This window comes from Vombatus ursinus, unplaced genomic scaffold, assembly GCF_900497805.2.
Source record: "Vombatus ursinus unplaced genomic scaffold, bare-nosed wombat genome assembly UNPS02014841.1, whole genome shotgun sequence".
NCBI classification, from domain to species: Eukaryota; Metazoa; Chordata; class Mammalia; order Diprotodontia; family Vombatidae; genus Vombatus; species Vombatus ursinus.
The window spans coordinates 35,974,264-35,999,672 of NW_020954619.1; the positions used below are offsets into that span (position 1 = coordinate 35,974,264).

Genomic DNA, 25,409 nt, shown 5'->3' on the forward strand with positions numbered 1-25,409 from the left:
GTATACTAGATTTGAAGTCAGTAGATTTGAATTTGAGTCTTGAGTTTGCTATTTTATTCCTTCTGTGACTCAAATTTCCTTAGCTATTTAATGGAGACAATATTTGAAGCATACTTTGCAAAGTTACTGAGGAGAAATGGGACCATTTGCCACTGGTAAATAATTTTGAGCCTTGATGTTGAATGTCCTATGTTGTTATGAATCACCCTTTTTATTTGGGCTTGCCATTTAGGGAATTTTTAATGGTCTGTAGCATTTTCTTTTTCTGTCGCTCTTTATTTTTCTCCTTTTCATCAAATAACCTTTATTTCTCTGTGAGCTATTCTGTTTTCTGCTGAAGAAAGCATTGGACTATTGGGACTCATTGACCTCCAATAAAAAATAAAAAGTCAAACTACTCAATAGCATTAATGTTAGTCAGCACTTTTTGACCTGAGAATAAATGGGTTGCTGCTTTAGGATGTGGATATTTGGGGAAAATCATCTAATAATAATAGCTTATATTTGTATAGTGATTTTACAGTTTGGTTATTTTTCTACAGCACTTTACAATTTACAGAGTTCTCTACATACCATAGTCCCACAATGCAGGCAATGTAAGAGTTATCTGTTTCTTCATTTATAGAATGATGGGTCTAGCTATCACTCTGGGGATCCTTTGAGCTCTAAATGCTACAGTCTCCCATCATATGGATAAGGAAGCTAAAGCTCAGTGATTTTTCCAGGTTTTTTAAATGTTCAGCATTGGAACAAAGGCTCATATCCAAGTATCCACATATCTAGAATCTTTCCACTGTGCTACACTGGTTGCAAAACATTGTGTGTTCAGGTGATCTTCAAAATAACCCTGTAAGGTAGGTAGGTAGGTAGCATAAATATTCATATTCCTATTTTATAGATGAGGAAACTGAAGTTCAGTGAGATTAATTTCCTTGTACAAAATCACAGTTTATTAAATTACAGAGCTGAAATTTGAACCCAGGTGATTGGCTCCCCAGTTTAGGCCTCTTGCTGTTATGCCATGCTACAAATATTTATGGATCCAACAATGCATTTTATATGTGTGTATATAAATGTATGTACATATGTACATGTGTATGTGTGTGTATACCTATATGTATGTATAATTTGTTTCTGTCCAAATCCCATGATTACATCCATATAAGAAATTCTGGTTGTAGAAACTCCCTTCACTAATACAGATGAGCAACTCATATGTAATTTATATTCTTGGAAAGTTGCTACAACACTGAGGGGTTAAGTGTTTTGCCCATAGATACATAATAAGTATGTGCCAGAGGGAAGATTTAAGTTTAGGTCTTCCTGACTCCAGAGCTGTCTTCCACTATTCTACCTCTTAACAAAAAAAAAATCCTCCCCATTATTAATAATAACTATTACTTTATAGTTCTCTAAAGTTTACATTGCCAAAGCCACATGAGAAAGAAGAGAAGGGGGGGAGGGAATAAGCATTTATAGAGGACCTACTATGTGTCATTTTGTTCAGTCATTTTAGTTGTGTCTGACTCTTCATGACCCTATTTGAAGTTTTCTTGGCAAAGATACTGAAGTGGTTTGTCATTTCCTTCTCCAGATCATTTTACAGATGAGGAAACTGAGGCAAATAGGGTTAAATGACTTGCTCAGTCAGGGTCACACAGCTAGTAAGTGTCTGAGGTCAAATTTGAACTCAAGAAAATTAATCTTCCTAATCCCAAGCACTGTGCTAAGTGCTTTTCGAAAGTTATAACATTTGATCCTCACAACAACTCTGTGAGGTAAGTGTTATTATTATCTCCATTTTGCAGATGAGAAAACTGAGGCAAACAGATTAGGTGTCCAGAGCTAAGATGTGTCTGAGACCAGATTTGAACTCCCTGACTCCAGGCCCTATGCCCTACCCACTGTGTCACTTAGCTGCCCCAAGAATGATTCCCAGTCTAGTACTTTTTGGATGATACCATACCATACTTCTTCCTTTTCAATAAGTCATTCCTAATTTAATTCAATAAACATGCACTGAGCACCTACTACATATAATGCCAGTGGGAATTCTACTATAAAAATAAGAAAAACCCTTGCCATCAAAGGAGCTGACATTTTAGAAGGGCATACAATATAGTCACAGATAAGTACATAGAAAATTATTTGAAGAGAGTATATGTACTAACTGGGGAAACTAGAGAAGTTTACAGAACTCTTGGAAACAGATCTGAACTTTGAAGAAAGATAAAAAAAGCCTGAAGTAGTACATTTCAATCACAAGGGCTAGATAACCTGTGCAAGGCAAAGAGATGTAACATGCAATGTCATGTGCAAGGAAGAGCTAATAAGCCAGGCTGTTGACATGTAAAGTCTATGAAGGGGAAGAATATGAAATGGAACTGGAAAGTTTCCATCCTCAAAACATGTTGGTAAATTTTTTTTTGAGATTTTTAAAAATGATAATACTTTTGTCATTCTTTACAAATGTATCCTAAAAGGTGAAGTTTAACAAATTTGAGATTATTTGACTGCTCTTTAATCTCATATTTTCCATTGTGCTCTAATATATGTCATAGCCCACTACCCTGTGGGTAGCTATTTTCATCTCTGTTTATCCTGATTTTCCTTCCTTTCCTTATTTCTTATTTTCCGTCTGGTATTCTTAGATCAAGCCTTAGGATATTTAAAGAAATTTTGATTGGACTGGAATCGAACCCCCAGGAAACTTTGATTAGTGATTAAATGGACTCTGCACAGTAGGAAGCTAACAACTAGAGCTGTGTGATGCCTTACCTATAGAGTTGCTTCATATCTATATTCAGAATTTTTGCAAGAAAGCAAGAGAGAGAAAGTAAATGTGTGTGTGTGTGTGTGTGTGTGTGAGAGAGAGAGAGAGAGAGAGAGGTAGAGAGAGAGAGTGATTAGATATTGACCTTTCCATTTTTTCACAATGGGGAAGTAGAATCATTCTATTTAGAGCCAAAAAGTACCTCAGAATTAATCTAGTCCAGCTCCCTCATTTCACAGAGGAGACAACTGAGGTTCAATGAAGGACAGTGACTTGCCTGAGCTGACACAGTAGTAATAACAGCATAAATACCTACAGTACTTTAAGGTTTACAAAGAACTTGTGTCCCAATAACCCTGTGATAGACATAAGCCACAGAGGTAACATTCAACCCCAACTCCTCTGACACCAAATGCAGTGCTCTTTTAACAATAGCCTACAGCGCTCTTTGAACCAAGATCTTACAGTGATTAATATTTCTGAACAAGATACTTAGAATGCTTTTCCACATTGGTAAAGATGCTTTGTGACCCAACCTCCTATCTTCACAGCATCTCAGACAGTTAAGTAGTACAAAATACCCTTTATTATGCTATAGTGAGACAACATGGAATAGTGACTAGAAAGTGCCTTAAATGCTGAGAACACCCAATACAGGGTGACTATGTGACCCTGGGCAAAGCATTAACCTCTCAGTGCATTTGGGCAATTTTCCAAGTTTTCAAACTTTTTGTTCTCAGTACCCCTTTATAATCTTAAAAATTATTGAGGACCCTGAAGAGCTTTTGTTTATATATTTTATATTTATCTATATTTACTATATTAGAAATTAAAATAAATTTTAAATATTGATTCATTTAAAATTTAAAACAGTAATAAACTCATTCCATGTTAAAATTACATTTTTAGGAAAAAAATTTTTTCCAAAAGAAAAAAATAGTGAGGATTGGCTTTGTTTTATAAATTTTTGCATATGTGTTTAATGTATGGCTTAATTGAAGATAGCATTATTCTCATGTCTCTCATATCTACTTCTACAGTTAATCTGTCATAATATATTTTAGTTGAAGTAAATGAAGAAATTTCACCTCACACTAATATGAAGTTGAAAAAGGATGGAGAGGATTTTAATAGGTAAACAATGTCTTAGTACTATTTTGAAAATGTTTTGACATCATATACCCCCTAAAAGCATCTCAGGGACTCCTCTCCAATTGTTCAGAGATCACTTTTTTGAGAACCACTGATCGAAGAATGAGTTGATTTGCATTGAGAAAGGGAATTTATTTAACTAGGAGTTTCCTATATGAGAGAAATCATACCTACCTCCTTCTTATTATCCCATAGATGAGGAAACTCAGGTTCAAAGAAGGTGAGTAAGTTGTATAATATCACACAGCTTATTAAATATCAGAGTTGGGATTTTAAACCAAGTCCACTGTTCTTCCGTCAGTCTGCCAAAGTCAATATTCTATTTGTCATGAGACCTGTGAAAACCAGGTAGCTCATATCCAAATTGGCTAATCAGCCTTGTGCAAACAAAAGAGAAAAATTTTCTTCAGAGTATAAAAAGCCATGAAGGTAATTAAATAAATTATTATGACCTTTTTAAAGCTTAATTATTTTTATTTGCATCTTAAATCTTAAGCCTACTGTTACTAAACTCAAATGTATTTTTTTCTTTGTATTAAATGCCCACTTGATTCTAAATTCCCTGCTGCTTACTCAATAAAAGTAGTATTATTGTGATATAATATCAGTGAAAGAATTATACTTGAAACTTCTCTAAGCCTGGTCATGTCTCATACCAATTTGTGATTGAGCCATCATGTTTGAGTACTGACTTTTTTTTTCACATTAAGAACACTTTTTTTTCAGTCACACACTAGGGTGAAGGTGATATTTAGATAAAGAATTTTGAAGATAAGCCTAGAATGGAGGTGTAATGGAGAAATAATGAGTGAGGGGAACAGAGGGGCTTCAAAAAATGTGTATGTGGGGGTGTGGGTGTGGGTGTGGGTGTGGGTATGTGTGTGTCTGCTGGAGTTCTCTGTGAAAAGCAGAGTAGCTAATTGTCTTGACTTGCCTAATGATCATTCGATGCTTAATTTTTTTAGCTTTAAGTAGTAGTTTATTTTTTCACAATTACATGTCAAGAAAATTTTTAGCATTCATTTTTATGAGATTTTGAGTTCCAGATTGTTCTACTTCCCTCCCTCCCACTCATCCCCTCTTCCTAAAATGGTAGGCAATTTGATATAAGTTATACATGTGCTATTATGTAAAACACATTTCCATACTAATCACAGTTGTGAAAGAAGAAACAGATCAGGGGGGGAAAAATGCATGAAAAAGAATAAAGTGAAAAAAGTATGCTTCAATCTGCATTCAGAGTCCATCAGTTCTTTATCTGGATGTGGATAGCATTTTCCTTCATGAGTCCTTTGTACTTGTCTTGGATCATTGTGTTGCTGAGAAAAGCAGAGTCATTCATAGCTGATCATAACACAAAGCTGCTGATACTGTGTACAATGTTTCCTTCATTCTGCTCATTTTCTCTTTGCATCAGTTTGTACAAGTCTTTCCAGGTTTTTCTGAAATCTGCCTGTTCATCATTTCTTGTAGCACAATATTATTCCATTACATTCATATACCACAACTTGTTAAGCCATTCCCCAATTGATAAGCATCCCCTCAATTTCTAATAATTTGCCACTGCAAAAAGGGCTGTTATAGATATATTGGCACGCATAGGTCCTTTTCCCTTCTTATGATCTCTTTGGGATACAGACCTAGTAGTGGTATTGCTGGATCAAAGAGTAGGACAATTTGGTTGCCCTTTGGGTATAGTTCCAAATTGTTCTCCAGAATGGTGGACTCAGTCCATAGCTCCACCAACAGTGCATTAGTGTCCCAATTTTCCCACATCCTTTCCAACATTTATCATTTTCTTTTTTTGTCATATTAGCCAATCTGATAGGTGAGAGGTGGTACCTCAGAGTTATTTTAATTTGCATTTCTCTAATCAAAAGTGATTTAGAGTACTCCTTCATATGCCTATGGATAGCTTTGATTTCTTTATCTAAAAACTGCCTATTCATATCCTTTGACCATTTATCAGTTGAGGAATGGCTTGTATTCTTATAAATTTGGCTCAGTTCTCTATATATTTGAGAAATGAGACCTTTATCAGAGATACTTGCTGTAAAGATTGTTTTCCATTTTTCTGCTTTTCTTCTAATCTTGGTTGCATTGGTTTTGTTTGTGCAAAAACTTTTTAATTTAATATAATCAAAATTATCTATTTTATATTTTGTAATGCTCTCTATCTCTTGTTTAGTCATGAATCTATAACTCATTTAACTTCTCCTTTAGGAATTTGGATGCTCTACCACTTTGTGCATATATATTTAGTATTAATATTACTTCATTGTCTATGGTACCTTTTAGCAAGATGTAATTTTCTTCCTTATCTCTTTTAATTAGGTCTATTTTTGCTTTTGCTTTGTCTGAGATCAGAATTTCTACCCTTACTTTTTTATTTAACTCTAGCTCAAGCATAATAGATTCTACTCCAGCCCATCACCTTTACTCTGTGTGTGTCTCTCTGATTCAAGTGTGGTTCTTACAAACAACATATTGTAGGATTCTGGTTTTTGATCCACTCTGCTGTCTACTTCCATTTTAGGAGAGAGTTCATCCCATTTACATTCACAGCTACGATTATTAACTGTGTATTTCTCTCTATCCTATTTTTCCTCCTGTTTGTCCTCTCTCTCTTTTTACCCTTTTTCCTCCTCAACAGTGTTTTGCTTTTGTCTACCTCTTCCCCTCATCTGCCCTCTCTTCTGTCAGCCCTCTCCCCTTTACTTAATCTCCTCCCCTCCTACTTTCCTGTCAGGTAAGATAGATTTCTATATTCAACTGATTGTATATATTATTCCCTCTTTGAGCCAATACTGATGAAAGTAAGGTTCAAGTGATGCCCATCATCCATGCCCCCATTTTCCCCTCCACTGTAATAGGTCTTTTGTGCCTTTTCATGTGAAATAGTTTACCCCATTCTACCTCTTCCTTCCTTCTGCAGCCAGTATGCTACTCTTTCTCATCCCTTAGTTATGCTTTTATGTCATTCCCTCAAATTTACCTTGTACCCATACCCTCTGCCTATGTATATTCCTTCTAGCTGTGATATTAGTGATTCAATTTTAAAGAATTACAAGTATCTTCTTCCCATATAGGGATATAAACAGTTTGGCTCCATTGAGTCCCTGATGTTTTCTTTTCCCTTTTTACCTTTTTAGGCTTCTCTTGGGTCTTGATATTGGAGACCAAAATTTTTATTCAGTTCTTAATTTCTTCAGGTATGTGATTCTTGGTTGTAGTCCTAGCTCCTTTGCCTTCCAAAATATTATGTTCCATGACTTCTGACACTTTAATGTTGCAGCTGCTAAGTCCAGTGTAACCCTGATTGTGGCTCCCTGATATATGAATTGTTTCTTTCTGGCCACTTGCAGTATTTTTTGCTTGACTTGATCAATTTGTAATTTGACTGTAATGTTTCTTGGAATTTTTATCTTGAGATCACTTTCCTGAAGTGTCAGTGGATTCTTTCAATGCCTATTTTGCCCTCTGGTTCCAGAATATCAGGGTATTTTTCCTTGATAATTTCTTAAAAGATTCTATCTAGGTTTTCCTTTTGATGGTGGCTTTCAGGTAGTCCAATGCTTCTGATATTGTCTCCTCCTCAATCTATTTTCCTGGTCGGTTCTTTTTCTGATGAGGTATTTTTCATTTTCTTCCATTTTTTTCATTGTTTTATATTTGTTTGATTGATTCTTGATGTCTTATAGAATCATTAGCTTCCACTTGCCCAATTCTAACTTTTAAGGAGTTGTTTTCCTTAGTTAGCTTTTACTTCCTTTTTAATTTGTCCGATTGTACTTTTTATGGAGTTGTTTTCTTCACTGGATTTTTTATCTTCTTTTCTGTTTGGACAATTCTACTTTTTGAGCAGTTTTCCAAGCTATTGACTCTTTTTTTCAAAATTCTCTTGCATCATTCTCATTTCTTTCCCCAATTTTTCCTCTACCTTTCTTATCTAATTTTTCAGCTCCTTTTGGAGCTCTTCCGTGAATTCTTTATGGGCTTGAGACCACTTCCATTTTTCTTTGGGGTTTTGCCCACAGGTGTTTTGACAGTGTTGTCCTCTTCTGAGTTTGTGTCTTGATCTCTTTTATCACCATAATAACTTTCTATGGCTAGATTCTTTTTTTGTTGTTTTTCTGCTCATCTTTTTTGGCTTTTTCCTTTCTTTTAAATTTGAACTCTGTTCCCAGGGTGGAAGGGGCACTGTCTCAGGCTTCTTGTGCCAGTGGCAACAGGCCCTGGATATTTATTTGCTGCTGCCTTGATGTTGCCCTGATGCCCACGGGGAACCCTTGTGTCTAGTGTTGTGCTGAGGAGTGGGAGGCACTGCTGGAGGCTGTATCAATATGGCAGGTTGCCTGGTGCTGAGCCAGGGTCCTAATGCTGGTGTCTGGCATGTGCTAAGGCCTATGGGTTCTGCATTTCCTTTGTGCTATACTGAAGTACATGGTGCTCTGGAGGTTGCCTGTTTGTCCACAGCTATGCTGAAGCACTGGCAGTTCTCAGAGCTAGAGTCTGCCCATTCCCCTGGCTATGCTGAGGCATGGGGGGAGGGTCCTTGGTGTTGGTGTTTTCCTGCTCCACCACACTGGGGCTCCGAATCCCCCAGTGGTTTGCTGCAGTGGGACTTGCTGCTGGCTTGCTTGTATGCTTCCTGTCCTGGACTGCATTCCCCTTTTACCCAAGTGAGAAAGACCTTTTTTTTCCCCAACCTTCCAAGTTTCAAGTTTCTTGGGCTAAAATATTGTTTCACTTCTTCTTTTTGCTGGTTCTACTGTCCCAGGATTTGTTGTAGGGTGCTATTTTATGGTTATTTGGAAGTGAATATGGGAGAGCTACAGTGATTTGCTGCTTACTCTGCTATCTTGGCTCCCATAAGGTCTCCCATTTGATGCTTTAGAAGACAAGGGAAACTAAAAGGCTAACTGCTATTTTAAATCTGACTCTCACCAATGAGGAGAAATTGGTTGCTAAGGTACAATGATTAAAACTTTGGAACAAAGTAATCACTTCATCTTAATTTCTGGTGGAGAAGGAGAAGAAATTAGGGCATAGTCTGGTATTGATCCTAGATTTATGAAGAGTCAGTTTCAAAGGATTCAAAGAAAAGACAACTAGGCTCCAATAGATCAAAACTTTACAGGGGAATTCAGCCCAGAAGGAGTTTGAAGTCTTCAAGAATGAAATTCTAAAGAAACAAGGAGAAAAGATTTTCACAAAGAGGTAAAGTGACATTTTCTAAAAAGACTGAACTCAAGGCACAGGGAACTCAACAATCATTATAACATTAGCTAAATTGAGAGAAAAAAGAGGATCAAAGAAAGGATGGGAGGACTGCTCAGAGATGAATAGGTCAATGACAACAGGTCCAAGAGAAGGAAGAACTCCCAATTATGTTCCATCTGTTTTCTCTTCCAAGGGAAATGATCTACCTTTACCTCCATATTCATACTGGGTTCCATTTATTATATACTCATTCTAGTTCAAAGATCATTTTGAAAAGCTGTAGACAATATAATAGGTACTGCAGAACTATAAGCAAAGAACATGATTCCTTCATTTACTAAAAGAGGGAAGAGAATGGAATCTGCAAACCATGGCCCAATCTGCTTGACTTTGAATCCTGGCCCAATTCTAGAATATGTTATTAAAGGTCTTGCATGGGCTGTGATGGTTAACTGAGCTTATGAACAAGCAGGATAGGGGGCCAGTCACTCTCAACTAACACCTGCCTTTCTGCATTCTGAGTTGCTCTTCCCCTTCTGTATGACTTCCTCTCCAACCATTCCTTTGGACCCAGCCCTCTAGGAGTACCTTTTCCCATAAACCAACCCCAAGAAAAAAAATGGCAGAAGCCCTGCCTCACTGCCAGTCCATCAAATTATATCTAATACACAATTCTCTTAATACTGAGCTCCCAGCAAAATAAGCGAGATTGAGCTTTAGAAAATATTGCAACTTTAGATACATCTCTCTCTCCTTTCCTGGGATTGGAATCACCTCTATCCACTAGGAGTGAGTGGTTAACAGTTTTTAACACATTTGTTGGATTCAGAGACAAAGTAAACATTCAAACACAACAAGTTATAAGAAGAAAGATAAGCCTTTCTCAGTGCCTAGGAGGGAAACATAAGATTAAGAAATGCTCAACTATCCTCTCAAGAAAAGAGAAATTTTTTAAAAATCATCAGGCCCTGTGTACAACTCCAACAGAATTTGGGGAGCCTGACAACCTCTCCTACAGTCCTCTATGGTGTCTGCACCTCCAGATGCTTCCCTTCTCCCTGTCCTGTGTGGCTTTCACTCTTTGCTTCTCTTCCTCTCAAGTCAAAAGGATAGAAAAGACTAGCTAATGAGTCATATCAACTCCCTTCTGGGCAAAATTCTCTGGAGAGTAGATGAAGACAACCCTGAGAGAAATATTCCTAAAACCAGTAGCCATCTATCTCTAGCATCCTGATCTTCTTGGCCAGACCTTGGTTAAGGAAGCATTACAAAGGGATGTTTGGTGAACACCTAGAAAAGGAATTGGGAAACATAATAGTCCAGCTTGACTTCATCAGAAACATGTCACATGGAATAACTTTATTTCCTGGTTTTGAAAGTAAAAAATAACTAGACTGGTAGGAGGTACATTGAGGGCAAACCGTACCTATATTTCTGCAAAATATTGACAAAGTCTTACTGTATTTTTGTTGACAGGATAGAGAGAGAGAAAGACGATCAGTTATACAGTTAGAAGGATTCAGAAATGGTGAAAAAAAAAATTAAAAGTGCTAATTAATGGATTGATGTCAACCTCAGGAAGTTCCCAGTGGTGTGCCCAAAAGATCTTTGCTTGCCCTTGAGCTGTTTAATATTTTTATCAGTGATTTGGATAAAAACCAAAATGGCATGCTGTATTTATCAAATTTTTCAGAAGAAACAAATCCAGGAATGATAGATAACATATTTTTTGACAGAATGAGGATCTGAAAAAATTCAAAATCCTGCACTTGGATTCAAGAAGTTTACTTCACAAGTACAAGATGGGAGAGTTGTGACTACATAATTGTTTGCCTGAAAAGGTTCTGCAGTTTTTAATGGTTTGCAAAGCTCAATGTGAGTCAACATTGTGATACAGCAACCAAAAAAGGGAATGAAAGAAAAGGTGACCTTGAAAAGCATAATGTCTAGAATTAAGTAGGCAATAATCCCACCATCTTTTGCCCTAGTCATGCCCATAGAAAATATGGTGTTCAGTTCTGGCCATCACATTTTAAATAGGACATTGATAGAGTAAAAGGCACAAGAGAGTAACAAGGATGATGAAGGAAGCATGCCAAAACAATGTCAATTGAAGGAAGTAAGAATGTTATCAGAATGAAAAAATTCTAATGACCCATTCTGTCTTCTTTGCTGGTCCTCCTTCAGATCATATCCTCTAACTACAGGATCCTCCCAGGGTTCTGCCCTGGATCTTCTTCTCTTCTTTGATATTACTTCACTTGATGATTTCATCAATTCTCACAGATTTAATTATCTTCTCTATGTAGACGATTCTCAAATCTTCCCTTTCTGACCAGTCTTTTTGCTGACCTCCAATCTCATATCTCCAGCTGCATTTCAGACATTTCAAATTGGATGTCCAGTCAACAGCTTAAATTCAGTATGTCTAAAACAGAACTCATTATCTTTCTCCCTAAACTGTCCCCTTTTCCCACCTTCCCTATTATTGTAAAAGATAACACCAACTTCTCAATCCTTCAGGCTCACAACCTAGGAGTGGTCTTGGACTCCTCACTATCTCTCAATGCCACCTCCATGACCCCTCCAAATCCAAACTGTTGCCAACTCCTGTCAATTTCACATTTTTAACCTTTCTCCAATACATGTCCTTATCTCCTCTGAAACTGCCACCACTCTAGTACATGTCCTAGTACATCACACCTTGATTATTATAATAGCCTGCTCATGGGTCTGCCATTCTCATGTGTCTTTCCATTCTAGTCCATCCTCCATTTAGCCACTAAAGTGAGTTTCCTAAAACACAAGTCCAATCATGTCACCCCGTCCTCCTCAATAAATTCCAGTGGCTTCTCATTACCTCCAGAAACAGTAACAAAATGCTCTGTTTGGCATTTAAAGCCCTTCATAACCAAGCACCTTCCTACCTTGTCAGTCTTCTTACACTACTGACCTCACTAGCTTCCTTTAGGTCCCAAGTAAAATCCTAACTTCTACAGGAAGCCTTCCCCAACCTTTCTTAACTCTAGTGCTTTTCCACTGATAATTATTGTCTATGTATAGCTCGCTCTGTGTGTGTCTGTATATTTTCATGTTGTCTCCTCTTTTAGATGGAGGGTAGGAATTGACTGTCTTTTGCCTCTTTTTATATCCCAGAGTTCAGCACCATGCCCAGCACACAGTAGGTGCTTTATAAATATTTATTAACTGATTGAGTGATTGATGTTTAGCCTCAAGAGGTGACTTAAGGTGACTTAAGAAAACATGCTTTCACTTATTTGAGGGGCTTTCATGTAGAAAATAAACTACACTTTTTCCTACTTGGCCACAGAAGATAGAACTAGAAGTGGTAGCTGGTCAGCAAAATTTTCCTAACAATGAGAGCTATCTAAAATTAGGATGGATTGTATCAGGCTGCAGTGTATATTTTCACATAAGAATTTTCCCAAGGAAAGGCTAGATGATCATTTGTTGCAGATATTGTAGAGGGGATTTTTATGGATTTATCTGAGGTTCTTTCCAACTTTCTTGTTTGGCAAGTCTAAGTATTGGGGGACAAACTTAATAACTAACTTTTTCATTATCTATCACATTGATTCTAATGAAATATGAGAGTCTATGGCAGTAACTTGAGGTCTCAAAGGTTATGTCAACAGAGGATGAGTTCTGGCAGTTATCAAGTTTGAAATATCAATAGCAGCAACAATAATATATAACATATTTAAGGTTTACAGTTTGCAAAGTGCTTTACTTGTGTCATGTCTTTTGATAAAAACAGACTCTACCATCCCCTTAAGTTATCATTCTATCACTCCTCCCTTTCTCAGCCAAAAAGTCATCTACACTAGTTGCCTCCAACTCAACTGAAACTGCTCTTTGCAAACCTATCAATAATCTCTTAATTGTCATATCTGATTAGCTTTAGACAGTCCTCCTCCTTCTGGGCTTCTGTAACATTTGACTCTGTTGACACCCTCTCCTCCTAAAGACTCTGTCTTCTTAGGATTTTCTTGATACTGACTCCTCCTTGTTCACTTCCTACATATCTGATTGATTCTTCTCAGTCTTTTTGGCTGTCTCATTAGTATATTACACCCCATCACTTCATTTGTTACCAAGGCTCTCTCCGAGACCCTTTTTTCTTCCTACTCTCTTGGTGACTTCATCAGCTCCTATGGCTTTAAGTATCATCTCAGTACAGATATAACTATAACCGTAGTCTTTTTCCCTGAGATTTGGTCCTGAATCACCAATTTCTTGTATATTTCAAACTGGTTGACCCAGAGCCATCTCAAATGCAACACATCCAAAACAGATTTTTTAAAAACATTTCACTCAATCCATTCCTTTTCCAGACTTCTTTATTTTTTAAATGGTATCACCATTCCTCTATTATTTCAGGTTCTTAATCTTGTAATCCCAACATCATCTCCAGCTCTTCTCTCTTTCTCTTTCCCTGAATATTTAATCATTTTTCAAATCTTGTGGGTCTAACTTCATCCCATCTCTAAAAATGTGACCCCTTCCATCTACTTAAGCAGCTAAGACTTTAGTTCATACTCTTATCATGCATTTTGGAGGAGATAGTTAGGCTGATGATTTTGCACAGTTCTGCCTCACTTAAATCAAATTCACTTGCACATGAAGACATCACTCTCTTGATGTCATTGGTCCTCTTCAAGAGTGAAGGATGAAAAACAACTTTTATATGTACTTGTTTCCCCATTAGAACTTAAGTTCCTTATAAGTAGAAATTATTCCATTCTTTTAATATAGACTCCTTAACACTGTGACGAGCATATGGTAGGTGCTTCATAACATTGATTGTTATTTGGATTGTTTATTAATTGATTGGAAATCAATAAATCAATGTGATGTGATACAAAAGTTTGAAGTACAGGGGGCAGCTAGGTGGTGGAGTAGGAAGAGCATCAGCCCTAAAGTCAGGAGGACCTGAGTTCAAATCCGGCCTCAGACCAAACACTTGAAACTTACTAGCTGTGTGACCCTGGGCAAGTTACTTAATCCCAGTTGCCTAAACACACACACACACACACACACACACACACACACACAAAGTTTGAAGTACAGGCCCACTTATGTATTCATATGTCTGCTGCCTGAAGACTATCCTAGAAATACTGGGAGAGGCTTATCATGAAATTGGTGACAGGGACCTGAAATTTTCAGCCATGAATATTCATAAAAGTATCAATTAAAATGTGAATGGTCCATGATTTTCATTGGTGAAGGGTATACCCACATGTGGAAATTACAAATCCTTGGGCCATGAGTAATGGGCAAGAGGTAGGAGGACATTAGACCAACAGATGAGAAGGTACCACAAAATCAATGGGGGGGTCATTAAAAACAGACTTCTTTTGCTTCACTCTTTCATTTAGAGTTGGTACTGGTTACAGTGAATTATTTAGCATGTCCTTTAAGATACTCCAGTCCCTAAGCTTTCACCTCCCAGGTCAGGTAAATTTATTAATTATGAATTGCTTGAATTTTTCAAACTGTCTTGAAATTAAAAAAAAAAACAGGAAAAATATATTTAAACTATTTAAGCTTAAAACTTTACTAAGACTTTTGGGATTCCCTATCTATATTCAGATTCATGTATGTGGTATATATATAAACACACATATATGTGTATGTGTATATATGTATGTATGTATATGTGGGTGGGTGTGTATGTGTATACATATGTGTGTGTATATATATATATATATATATATATATATACATATACTTTCATTTGTGTGCCTAATTTTTTTTCTTTCCAATACATTATGTTGGGTTTGTGAACAAATTAATACATAATCATTCAATACTTGTTTTTGCTCTTGATATTCATTCAACTTTTTTTTAATATTTTACATCCAATTAAAATCTTATAAAATTGATTACTACTCTGAAAGAATGATTATGAGTTCTTGACATCTGGGAAAACATCCAAATAATTCTCAGCAATTTTTACTTTACATATTTTAACTGATTTTCAGAAGAAAACAAAATCCTAAAAGTTTTTTTTTCTATATTTCAACAAACTGTGTACAAAATACACAAAAGCATCACATGTACAATAGGCAAACAAAAAAAAAATCAGAAAACAGAGTTTGGAAGGTATCTGTAAATTTAAGGCTCTGGAAGAATATGAGGGGAGCCTATTTAATAGGAGGGTAGAAATGATTTCATTACTTCATGTGTTTGCTGAAGAAACTCTGACCTGGGAAGAAAGTATATTTTAATAAATATCAACATTTATAGTATGACTATATAGTAACTGTAATAGTAAAACACTGAACAACACAAGACATAAAACAGATATAAATACTTAGACCAAATTCTAAAAATACAAATGATGAAGTACTATCTGTTCTTGAGAATGTATTGATTGAGTCAGGGCAGAAAATGGGATTTTGTGTAGCAGAGATCCTGTAAACTAAAGCCTATTCTTGTCTTCTCTCTCCATCCTAAATCTCTTTAGAGATTATGCAAATTTGACTATGTGTGATGTACAACCTTTCACCATAAGCTTTCTCTTGTCCCCCTCTATATAAGAGCATAGATGAGCTATTATTACTGAATAACAATAACTGTGATTTGTTATCAGCCCACATCATTTGAAATATTAAATTGAGCCAGACTTTAATGGGTAATGAATGCCAGTTACTGAATCAGTATAAAAAATTGTGGTTAATTTAGGAATATTTTTATTCCCTCCTTGTTGATATCCTAGCTATTTAGTGTTTCTAGATCTTATGATGTAAGAATTTCAATTCTCATGTCCTTTTTTTTTTGCATTTTGTAGTTATTTTATTTTGAAATCTTTTTTTTCTTTTTGTATCATCATAGTATTTCCCAGTATCTCTCCCATCCCCTTCCAGAGAGTTAAGCCTTACAATAGTCTTTTTTTTTTAAGAAAAAGAAAAACAAAAGAAAATGAAGAGGGGGAAAAACCAGCAGGACTTCTTAATACATTGCAAAGTCTGAAAACGTGCAATGTGTAATACCTGTGAACCACTTACCTCGGTAAAGTAATGGGTGGGGAGTGTCATCTCCTAGGTCTTCTTTAGAGTCAGGCCTGATCTTTTAATTTTGCATACTCATGGACTTTCAAAGAGTATTGGAAATACATTTATGAATGGTGAACTCTTCTCACAATTTTGCCCATCTAAGTTTCATACATCATGGCTCACGTCCATAAAAGAAGAAAAGAAAAACAAGGAGAAAGGCAAGAAGGAAGGCAGGAAAGCAGGAAGGAAGGAAGGCAGGAAGGAAGGCAAGAAAGAAGGATAGAAGAAAGGGAGGAAGACAAGAAGGAAGGGAGGAAGGAAGGAAGGGAGGAAGGAAAGGAGGGAGGGAGGGAAAGAAGAGAGGAGAAGCAACTCAGCAAAACCAATCAACATATCAATTATTTAAGACAATGCATGCAATATTTCACATTCATAGTCTCTCACCTCTATAAAGAGAAAAGGGAGATGCATTTTCTCAATTCTTCTCTAAGGATAAACTTGGTCATTATAACCACACAGTGTTCTAATATTGTTGTTTTTTGTTTTGCTATTGTTGTTCTTTTCATATATATTGTGTCATTGTGCATATTGTTTCCATGTTTGGAAAACACTTCTAGTGGTACTCTTTTTTATAGCACTTCTATACCTTTGGTAAGCTGAGCATCACCAAGATGTGTGGTATTTGTAACATGAACAAGTCCATAGATCTCAGTGGTAAATGATAGCCTGCATGGAAGCGACTCCATTGACTGGTGGCAACTTCAGCATGGACCTCATTTTTGTTTTATCATATGGCAATCAACCTATCCCTGACTTTTAGGGAAGACTAGTGAGCAAAGTAAGAACTGAGGGAGTCTGTTTCATGAAACCTGTTAATACTATCTCTCCCACCATGCATCCTAAGAAGAGGTAAAATAAAGCTCCCTAGGACATTCTCACTTCAAGTTCCATGCCCTCAAGGAATTCCCTGACATTCTATACCAAGATTAATTTTCATAGACACTACAGTACACAGAGAAATTGAATTGTAGTCAGTAGCAAGTTACCTCAATACTCAGAATGGTTCATTGGCAGTCATGTGGAAAATAAAGCCAGTTTTCACATATTTACATCAGTAAGCAAATAACACTAAGCAATCTAGGTTGTGTGGAGGGGTGTCTCAATGTGATACATTGCTTCTTTGGAGCTGTCATTATTAAGGACTTCTAGTACTTCAAAGTCCTTCTGTGAGATGTGTATCTATCTAGAACAGTGTGGGGCTTTTTTACCTGCAACTGCCCTTTAGGGTTTCTTAAGCATTCCTCTCTCTCTCTCTCTCTCTCTCTCTCTCTCTCTCTCTCTCTCTCTCTCTCTCTCTCTCTCTCTCTCTCTCCCTCTCTCTCTCTATCTCTGTCTCTCTTTTTGTATCTATCTATCTATCTATCTATCTATCTGTCTGTCTGTCTGTCTGTCTCTTCCTCCCTCCATCCTTCCATTCCTCATCAGTGACTAAGGTTCTAGCTCAAAGGGAAACATTCACAAGATCTGGATTGAAATGAACGTGAATATGGCAGGGGCAAAATTTTTAGGGTACCAGATCTTCCCTGAATTCCTTGTTCTATAACCAAAAAAGTTACCTTTCTATAATTTGCCCATCCCACAGGGTTGGGAAAGGGATGATGAGAATCACTCAGCTTTGAAAAAACTCTGACCTGAATTTATATACATCATTAGTCAGACTGTTTTCAGGCCGATTGACAGCTGATCTATGGATGTACCTGCAGCCAGGCCCTGCGGCAGATTGTTTGCAACCTGCCTTTCCTGTGCCCATGACTCCCTGAGGTACTTGCTTGTAGGTTTGCAAGTATCCCTTTAGTTGCAAACTCCAGAGTCACTCATTGACACCTAAGGTGAAAGGCTCAGCTTTTGGTCAGACTGTTTTGTTGTGTGTCTAAGTCACAAGGGGCATCATAAAAGCCTGTGCAGATTTCAAATACTAGGAGTTATTTGGCCTAGAGTCAAAAATACAAGCTTCAACCAAATGGACTCCCAATATTTCTGTCTTTGTGCGTGAGCTAGGTTTTCCTTTTATCTCCTCATGGGATGTTAGTTTGTATGTCATTGCTTTCTTTGTTTACTTTTAGAACTGAAGTTTGGAATTGTGTCATTAGATTAGAATGAATAATGGTTTCTAAATCATATTTTCTCAAAATTAATACTTTTTTTCTAGTCCAAAACATACATGTGCAGCTGGCAAGGAGAAGCACTGTGCTTCACAGTGGATTTTGCCTTGGGATTCACCTGTTTTGACAGTAAAACAAAGGTAAGATGTCAAGGAGTTCAATATTTTAAATATAAATATGTATACATATATTATATACATATATATATATAATTCTAATTTTTAATAACCAGTTCTTGAATTGGAACACTTGTTTAAATAATAGTTGAAGTTTCCTTATCAAACTAATGCATGATTTGGGGTTAAGGGAGTCAAGATAACACATTTAAAATATTAATCAATATAGTTTTATGTATGCACCACACTTGATGACATAGAATACAGTTCTCTCTGATAGATGAATATCAAGGGAATTTTTCAAGGTCTAACCCAGTTGTCAAACTCAAATGGATATGGGGCCACAAATCCATACATAAGGATCTCTGGTGGCTGCATATTGACTCAGTTTTAAAATGTAATATTATCTATTTAATTGTGTTTTTATTTATTTCGATAAGTATTTCCCAATTACATTTTAATCTGGTTCAGCCTGCACTGGGGAGTGTTTTGGACTGCATGTGGCCATGTTTACACCTCTGCCTCTGGTCTTGAGCTTGAGTGAGCAATGTCACAAAAGAGTTGAGTGAACAGAATTTACTTACTCAGAGAAACTACTGACAGATACATTTCTACCTATGTCTGGTCCCATTAATATTCAATGAACGTACTTTGAAAGAAAATATGTTCATTTTTAGACTCATTGCCTGAGAATCCCAAGTATTAGCAAGGAAAAATAACATTTCCTATTTGATATAGTTGAAGTAAGGAAACAGAGTCAGTTTCTTGCTGACATACTAGTCCAAACTGATCTTTGGGACCTATATCTTCACCTCCTTAAATCTGACATTCGTTAATCACCCTTAGATTGTAATTTCCTGCATTAAATTGTAAGCTCTTTGAGGAATGGTCAGGGATTATCTTTTGCTTCTTTTTGTATTCCTACTATTTAACACCATCCTTGGAACATAATAGGTGCTTAATTAAGGTTTATTGAATGATTGAACAGATGTCCATTTATCTATCAATTTATCTGTCTATGGACCCCTGTTTTTAAGTGTGTATGGAAAACTTAATATAAGTAAGTAATATGTTGTGGTGGATGGAGCATTGCATATGAAATCAGAAGACCTGAGTTCAAACCCTAGCTCTACTACTTACTACCTCTATTACCTCAGGGAAGTTACTTTACCTTCCATGAGCCTCAGTTTCCTCATCTGTAAAATAAGAGAGTTTGACTAGATAATTTTCAAGGTGCCTCTCAGTAAGAACTTGACCTTTGGTAGCATTCTGCTATTACATATCATTCTCATACTTATTGTAATGTGTATAACCACTTGATATGATCTCACTGACCTATTGCTCTATTTTGCATTTTTGCAATATTTTAGCACTGGGTAACCGGATTAGCAAATCTGAAGGAGTGGGAAAACTGTCAATCAGTTTAGCTTTTGCAGGCACCTTTTCAAATGCAGTTCTTTAAAACATTCTTTTCTGAATATTAAGTAACCAATGCAATCAGTTTTTAAACTTTTATAACAAGGTCTCTTTTCTCACTTCTCTTGAGACTCATATATGAAGAACAGATCATCTACTTACTTTGCATTAGTCAGTAAGTTGCACAGAGTTCCATTTTCCATGCCTATTAGTGGGATATTATCTCAACCAAAAACATGTTTGTGTTTATCTAAGGAGTCTTAAACATTCCAGAAAAATTTCTACTATAGGCTATTTCTACTTTAATATTCTGGATAATCTTTATACAATAGATCAAGTTCTGATAATTAATAACTAGTAATCTTACCGATAAACATGAGGCCCAAGTTTATCACAAATTATGGATAAATATTATTTTGGAAGATAAAGGGCATCATAATGTAATAGTAAGAGCACTGAATTTGGAGTCAGAGAGATATATATTTGAACCTTTTTTCTTTCCTTTTCAGTGTAATCCCTCCCTGAGCTGCAGTTTCCTCATCTATAAATAAAAAAAGTGAGAGAGTAAGATTAGATATTTCCTAATTTCCCTTCTAGCTCTACTATCTGCTTTATATTCTTGGGATTTTGTAACAAAATAGAGGAAAACTTTACTTTGAATGTGAAGGGATTTGAAAAATCTAGAAATTTCAAAATTGAAAGAATCCAGACCTGTTATAGCTTCATAAAACTTTTTTACATTCCTAACTCCACATGACCTTATGAGATTATCCTTAAGAGCAAAATCAGATAATGATCTAACTATCTATAGACCTAAAGAGTATAGTAAGTCTCCTTTCATAACCTGATCTATTTATTTTCTTTTCAGGCACTTTCTAATCTCCAAATCTTTGTTTATCATTCAATAGGGGATTTATGTGCCCATTGCTTATTTTCTATCTCAAGTATATTACCTCTAGAAGACCAAATTGGTATTTACAAAGCTTCAATATAAAACCAGTTGAATGGAATGTACTTAGCATCCACTTAACATATTCAAGATCATCCTCTACCACTTAGCCAAATAGAAAAATATATTCAATGTGTTGTTCAGTCATTTCAGTTGTGTCCAACTCTCCATAAACCCATTTTGGGATATTCTTGGCAATGATACTAAAGTGGTTTGTCATTTTCTTCTCCAGCTCATTTTATAGATGAGGGAAAGAGGGTTGTGACTTGCCCGGGGTCACATTGCTAGTAAGTGTCTGAAACTGGATTTGAATTCATGAAGATGAGTCTTCCTGATTCCAAGGCCAATGCTCCATCTACTGCAACACTTACCTTGCCCTATATTCAGTGTAAGCAACAGTAAATATCCCTATACTGCTTAACATCCTATTTACCAATCTTTTGAACAAAGAATGGAAATCATTCCATATACCAGAAAAACTATGTACCAAAGCCACTTTATTCTGTAAGTTTATCCAAGATGCTTTCCATGAATATGATCAAGAAGAGCAAGGAGTTCTAGAGGTAATCTTTAATGTTGGTTGCTGTGTCCATTGGAATAGCAATGTATGTATGTATGTATACTTACTATATATGTATATATACACACGCACACACACAAGTGTGTATTTCACTTTGTTGTTCTCTGTTATTTGAGAAGTCCATCCTCATGACTGCAGTGATCCTCTAACTCTTCATTCTTTCTACCTGTGGTGTCTACTCTTCTAGCTGATGTGGCTCCTTAACTCTTTTAGCTTAAATTCTCATCCACTGCCTCTCTAGCTCTCTATCTGTCTTCCAAAATTTCTGGAGGCCTCTCTAGAGGTGTACCATTTTAGACTGCCCTTCTGGATATCTTAAACTCATTCAGCATTACCTACAACACAAAAAGAGAAACTTAGGACTAACTCTACATAAGAAATTCCCAACAATTAGAGTAGAAGTAGAAGTAGAGTTCACATAGAGTGAACTCTATGTATCAAAAAGAGAGTATACAAAGTTATTTGTACCCCGAAGGTCTTCAACTTCTTGCCTAGGATTAAATATTCTTTCTTTCATGCTTCCTTCTTCCTTTTTAAAATAATCTTTAGTAATGCTTGCTCTGTTATTGTTGGCAGTACCATCGTCCACATATGACCCTCTAGGAGTGGATAATAGTATTTAGACTTAGCACATCTCAGGAAGATCTCCTAGATCAGCAGTGGGGAATTTTGTCACTGAAGTTTGTATTCAGTTAAAAGGCCACACTTGAAGAGCTAGAGGGCCACATGTGGCATCGAGGCCTCAAGTTCCACACACCTGTCCTAGGTAGAGGCCCTGAAAAGACAATAACCTTTTAAGTGCCCCTTAACGGAGTATCACTAACCACTCCTACTTCTCTCCTTTTCTTCTTCCTCTTATCATTACATTAATATATGTATATATAGTACATATATATTAAAATTATACATTATTCAGTCATTTCAGTTATGTCTGACTCTCCATGACTCCATTTGGGGTTTTCTTGGCAAAGATACTGAAGTGGTTTGCCACTTTTTTCTCCAGCTCATTTTACAGATGAGGAAACTGAGGCAAACAGGGTCAAGTGATTTGCCCAGGGTCACACAGCTGGGAAGTATCTGAGCTTAAATTTGAATTCATAAAGATGAGTCTTTCTAACTCCAGGCCCAGCACTCTATCCACTGTGCTACCTAACTTCTCCAAAAAATTATATAATTTATTTACTATATATATTTAAAACTCCCTAAATTTTCATATTAATATCCATAGCCATGTTTCTGAATTCTTAGTTTCCAAACTCTCACCAGATATACTTTGCAAGATTGATATAATTTTGTTTTACATTTCTGTATTATTTCATCCTTTGAATCGATTTCTTTTAAAATGCCTAGGCATTCATTATACATTCACTAATACAGATATTTTCATTAATTATAATAATGACCTATTAAGATATTAACCCAATATCTCATCATGACATAAAGATAACATGTGTAAAGAGCTTTGCAAACCATAAAATGCTATACAAATATTACTGGTATTATTAGTATTATTATCCTGGATTCTTGAAGGCAAAGTCAGAGAATTACAATCACTAGGGCCTGGCAATAGGCTACATGTATATTATCCAAGGAATAGCCTATAGAGCAAAGAGGCCCATTTCCAGAAGTCTGATCACTAAATAATAGCAGTAGTAGTAGTTATAGTTGTCATCATAGTAGTGGTAGCAGTAGTAACAATAATAGTAACAACAACATTTATATAATGTTTAAATAGCAACAGAAATGTACCAGGCACTATGCTAAGTGCTTTTTGGTTTTGGTTTTGGTTTTTTTTTTTTATTTTTACAACTACTATCTCATTTGATCCACTGCAAGGATATTATCCCCATTTTACAGAAGAGGAAACTGAATCAAACAAAAGTTATATGATTTATCCAAGCTCACACAACTAGTTAGCCTTTCAGGCCAGATTTGAATTCAAATCTTTCTGACTCCAGGCCTAGTGCTCCACTGTGCCATCTAGCTGCCCTGAATTATTATTAAACATGATAAAATGTCAGCTTTTTGTGACCTTTTGGATTTATGGCTATTGTCATTAATTAATTGCTGTTTCTGACTAGGGAATAGTGGAGTCAAAATGGTAAGTTAGCTCTTTTGGTTCCAAGTCTAAATCCAAATCCAGTTCTATTGAAATTGAAACATAACTATGTTATTTAGTGTTTCTGTAGAATGGAAAGGGAGTCTCTTTCATCAATGTCCATCCCTAGTAAAGGACAATTCAAGGGTGAGAATTTTTAGAAAGGAAACATTTCTTTTCCCTTGCTTCCTGGTGAGTAAATTGTCAGTATGCCCCACCTGAGCATATACTTCCATGAAGCTAATAAAGTCATCTCTCATCACTCAGCACATGAATTAACCAATAAAATAAGTGTACAATTAGAATCTGGGCAGCCAGCATGTACAAGTGTGTTTCAGTAGGACCATATTTTATTGGCTTCCATAACCACCTAATGTACTCACTGCCTGACCTGAAAATTACCAGTCATTATTCTCAGTGGCTATTCTCCATTTCTTAGAACTGTAATGATGCATGTAACATCACTTACATAAGCAGACCTTTTTTATTTTGTGTTGCCTGGCAGCAGAATGATTACATCCATGTTAAATTGACATGGTAGCTCCAAAGATGCCAGTACCTGATCATCCTATCTATTACATTGTGTCAGCATTGACATTTCTTTACAGTTACTGTCAGTTGCTCACATTATTTTTGTTATTTAACATCCAGGTACACACATCCACTCTCATGTTCTCAACCTTTTTAAATGGTATCTTTAAAGGGAGTGCTATCGTTGAACCCCCCTCAGTCTACCCCCTTGTCACAATCAAACTTAAGCCAAGCATCACTGCAGTTTAAAGAACTGTGGGTTACATTAATATTGTCATTATTGATTTAGTGAGGCAATTAGAAAAAAGTTGTTATTCATCAGATATCACCAGACTTCTTAGGGTCTTATGATGTAGAGTTGCAAGGATATGTAAAAAGGACTTTATTAGATATCTGTAGTCATCCATATTACAAATCAGCAGAGGAAAGCAATCTTAATAGCCCATGCTCAAACTAGAAAAAGAATGTTCATTCCAAACCTCATACTCATTTTTAAGTCTCTAAAGGGTGTGTTTAGTCTTCCCCAGGGGACTAAAGTTATTATGCCTTGGTAAGCAAAGAAGATTCTGTCAAGAGATTAGATTAATGCTTTCTAAAATTGAGTGCACAGTTGTGTGAGAAAGTGTCTCTAATGGGGTTGCTCCTAAAAGCTGAGCTCATTTACATAAGATTTAATAAATCCCTAATGTAGTTTGTATGACCTTGGCCAAGTCATCTATAAAGTGGGGGTAAAATCACTTATGATACCTAACTAAGCATATTGAGACAAAAAATTTGTATGCCTTAAAGAACTATATAATATGAGTTTATTATTATTCATAGTATAGAATCTAGACATTTGGAGCTAGAAGGAGACTTAGAAGTCATCCTTCCAATAATCTGGGATTTGTATTTTTTTGAGGTTTTTCCTTTTTTTCCACAAGTAGATATTTGATTTAAAGTGATTTATGTGGAACCTACACTCTTTAACTTTTGCATATAAAGCACAACCTTTACAAAGTCCCCAATACTGTTTAGAATGCTAAAATACCATAGTTTAATGGGGATTTATAAAGAAGTAGGTCAAAAGGTGCCAAGTCAAATTAAAATGCCCAATCCACCACCTAAATTGCCTGCCCATGCCTCCAAAACATTGACACTAAGGGAAAGATGTGAAAGTTATCCAAAAATAAAGTCTTTTAATGTAAAAAATGATCATAACTTGGTATAAAATACAGCTATTTTGTACTAGACTTTGCAACAGTGGGGGTTATTTATTATATTTTAAAAACTGTAATTAAGTCTACCTTTTAGCAAATATATAACCATTAAGTTTTTTCCTATGTCTTTTTAAAAAATTGAAGGAGTAAACATTTATAGTGTATGTTTCATCTTTAAGTATTTTGGT

At 36.0% G+C, this 25,409-nt stretch overlaps 1 protein-coding gene across 1 annotated transcript in view; it reads left to right on the plus strand.

Annotated features, from left to right (window-relative positions):
- Positions 1-25,409, plus strand: part of SNTG2 (syntrophin gamma 2) — a 646,807-nt gene that overhangs the window by 578,692 nt on the left and 42,706 nt on the right. Inside the window, exon 15 of the mRNA XM_027840424.1 lies at positions 18,380-18,472. Within this exon, the coding sequence (XP_027696225.1) occupies positions 18,380-18,472 (93 nt within the window). The remainder of the gene's footprint in view (positions 1-18,379; positions 18,473-25,409) is intronic.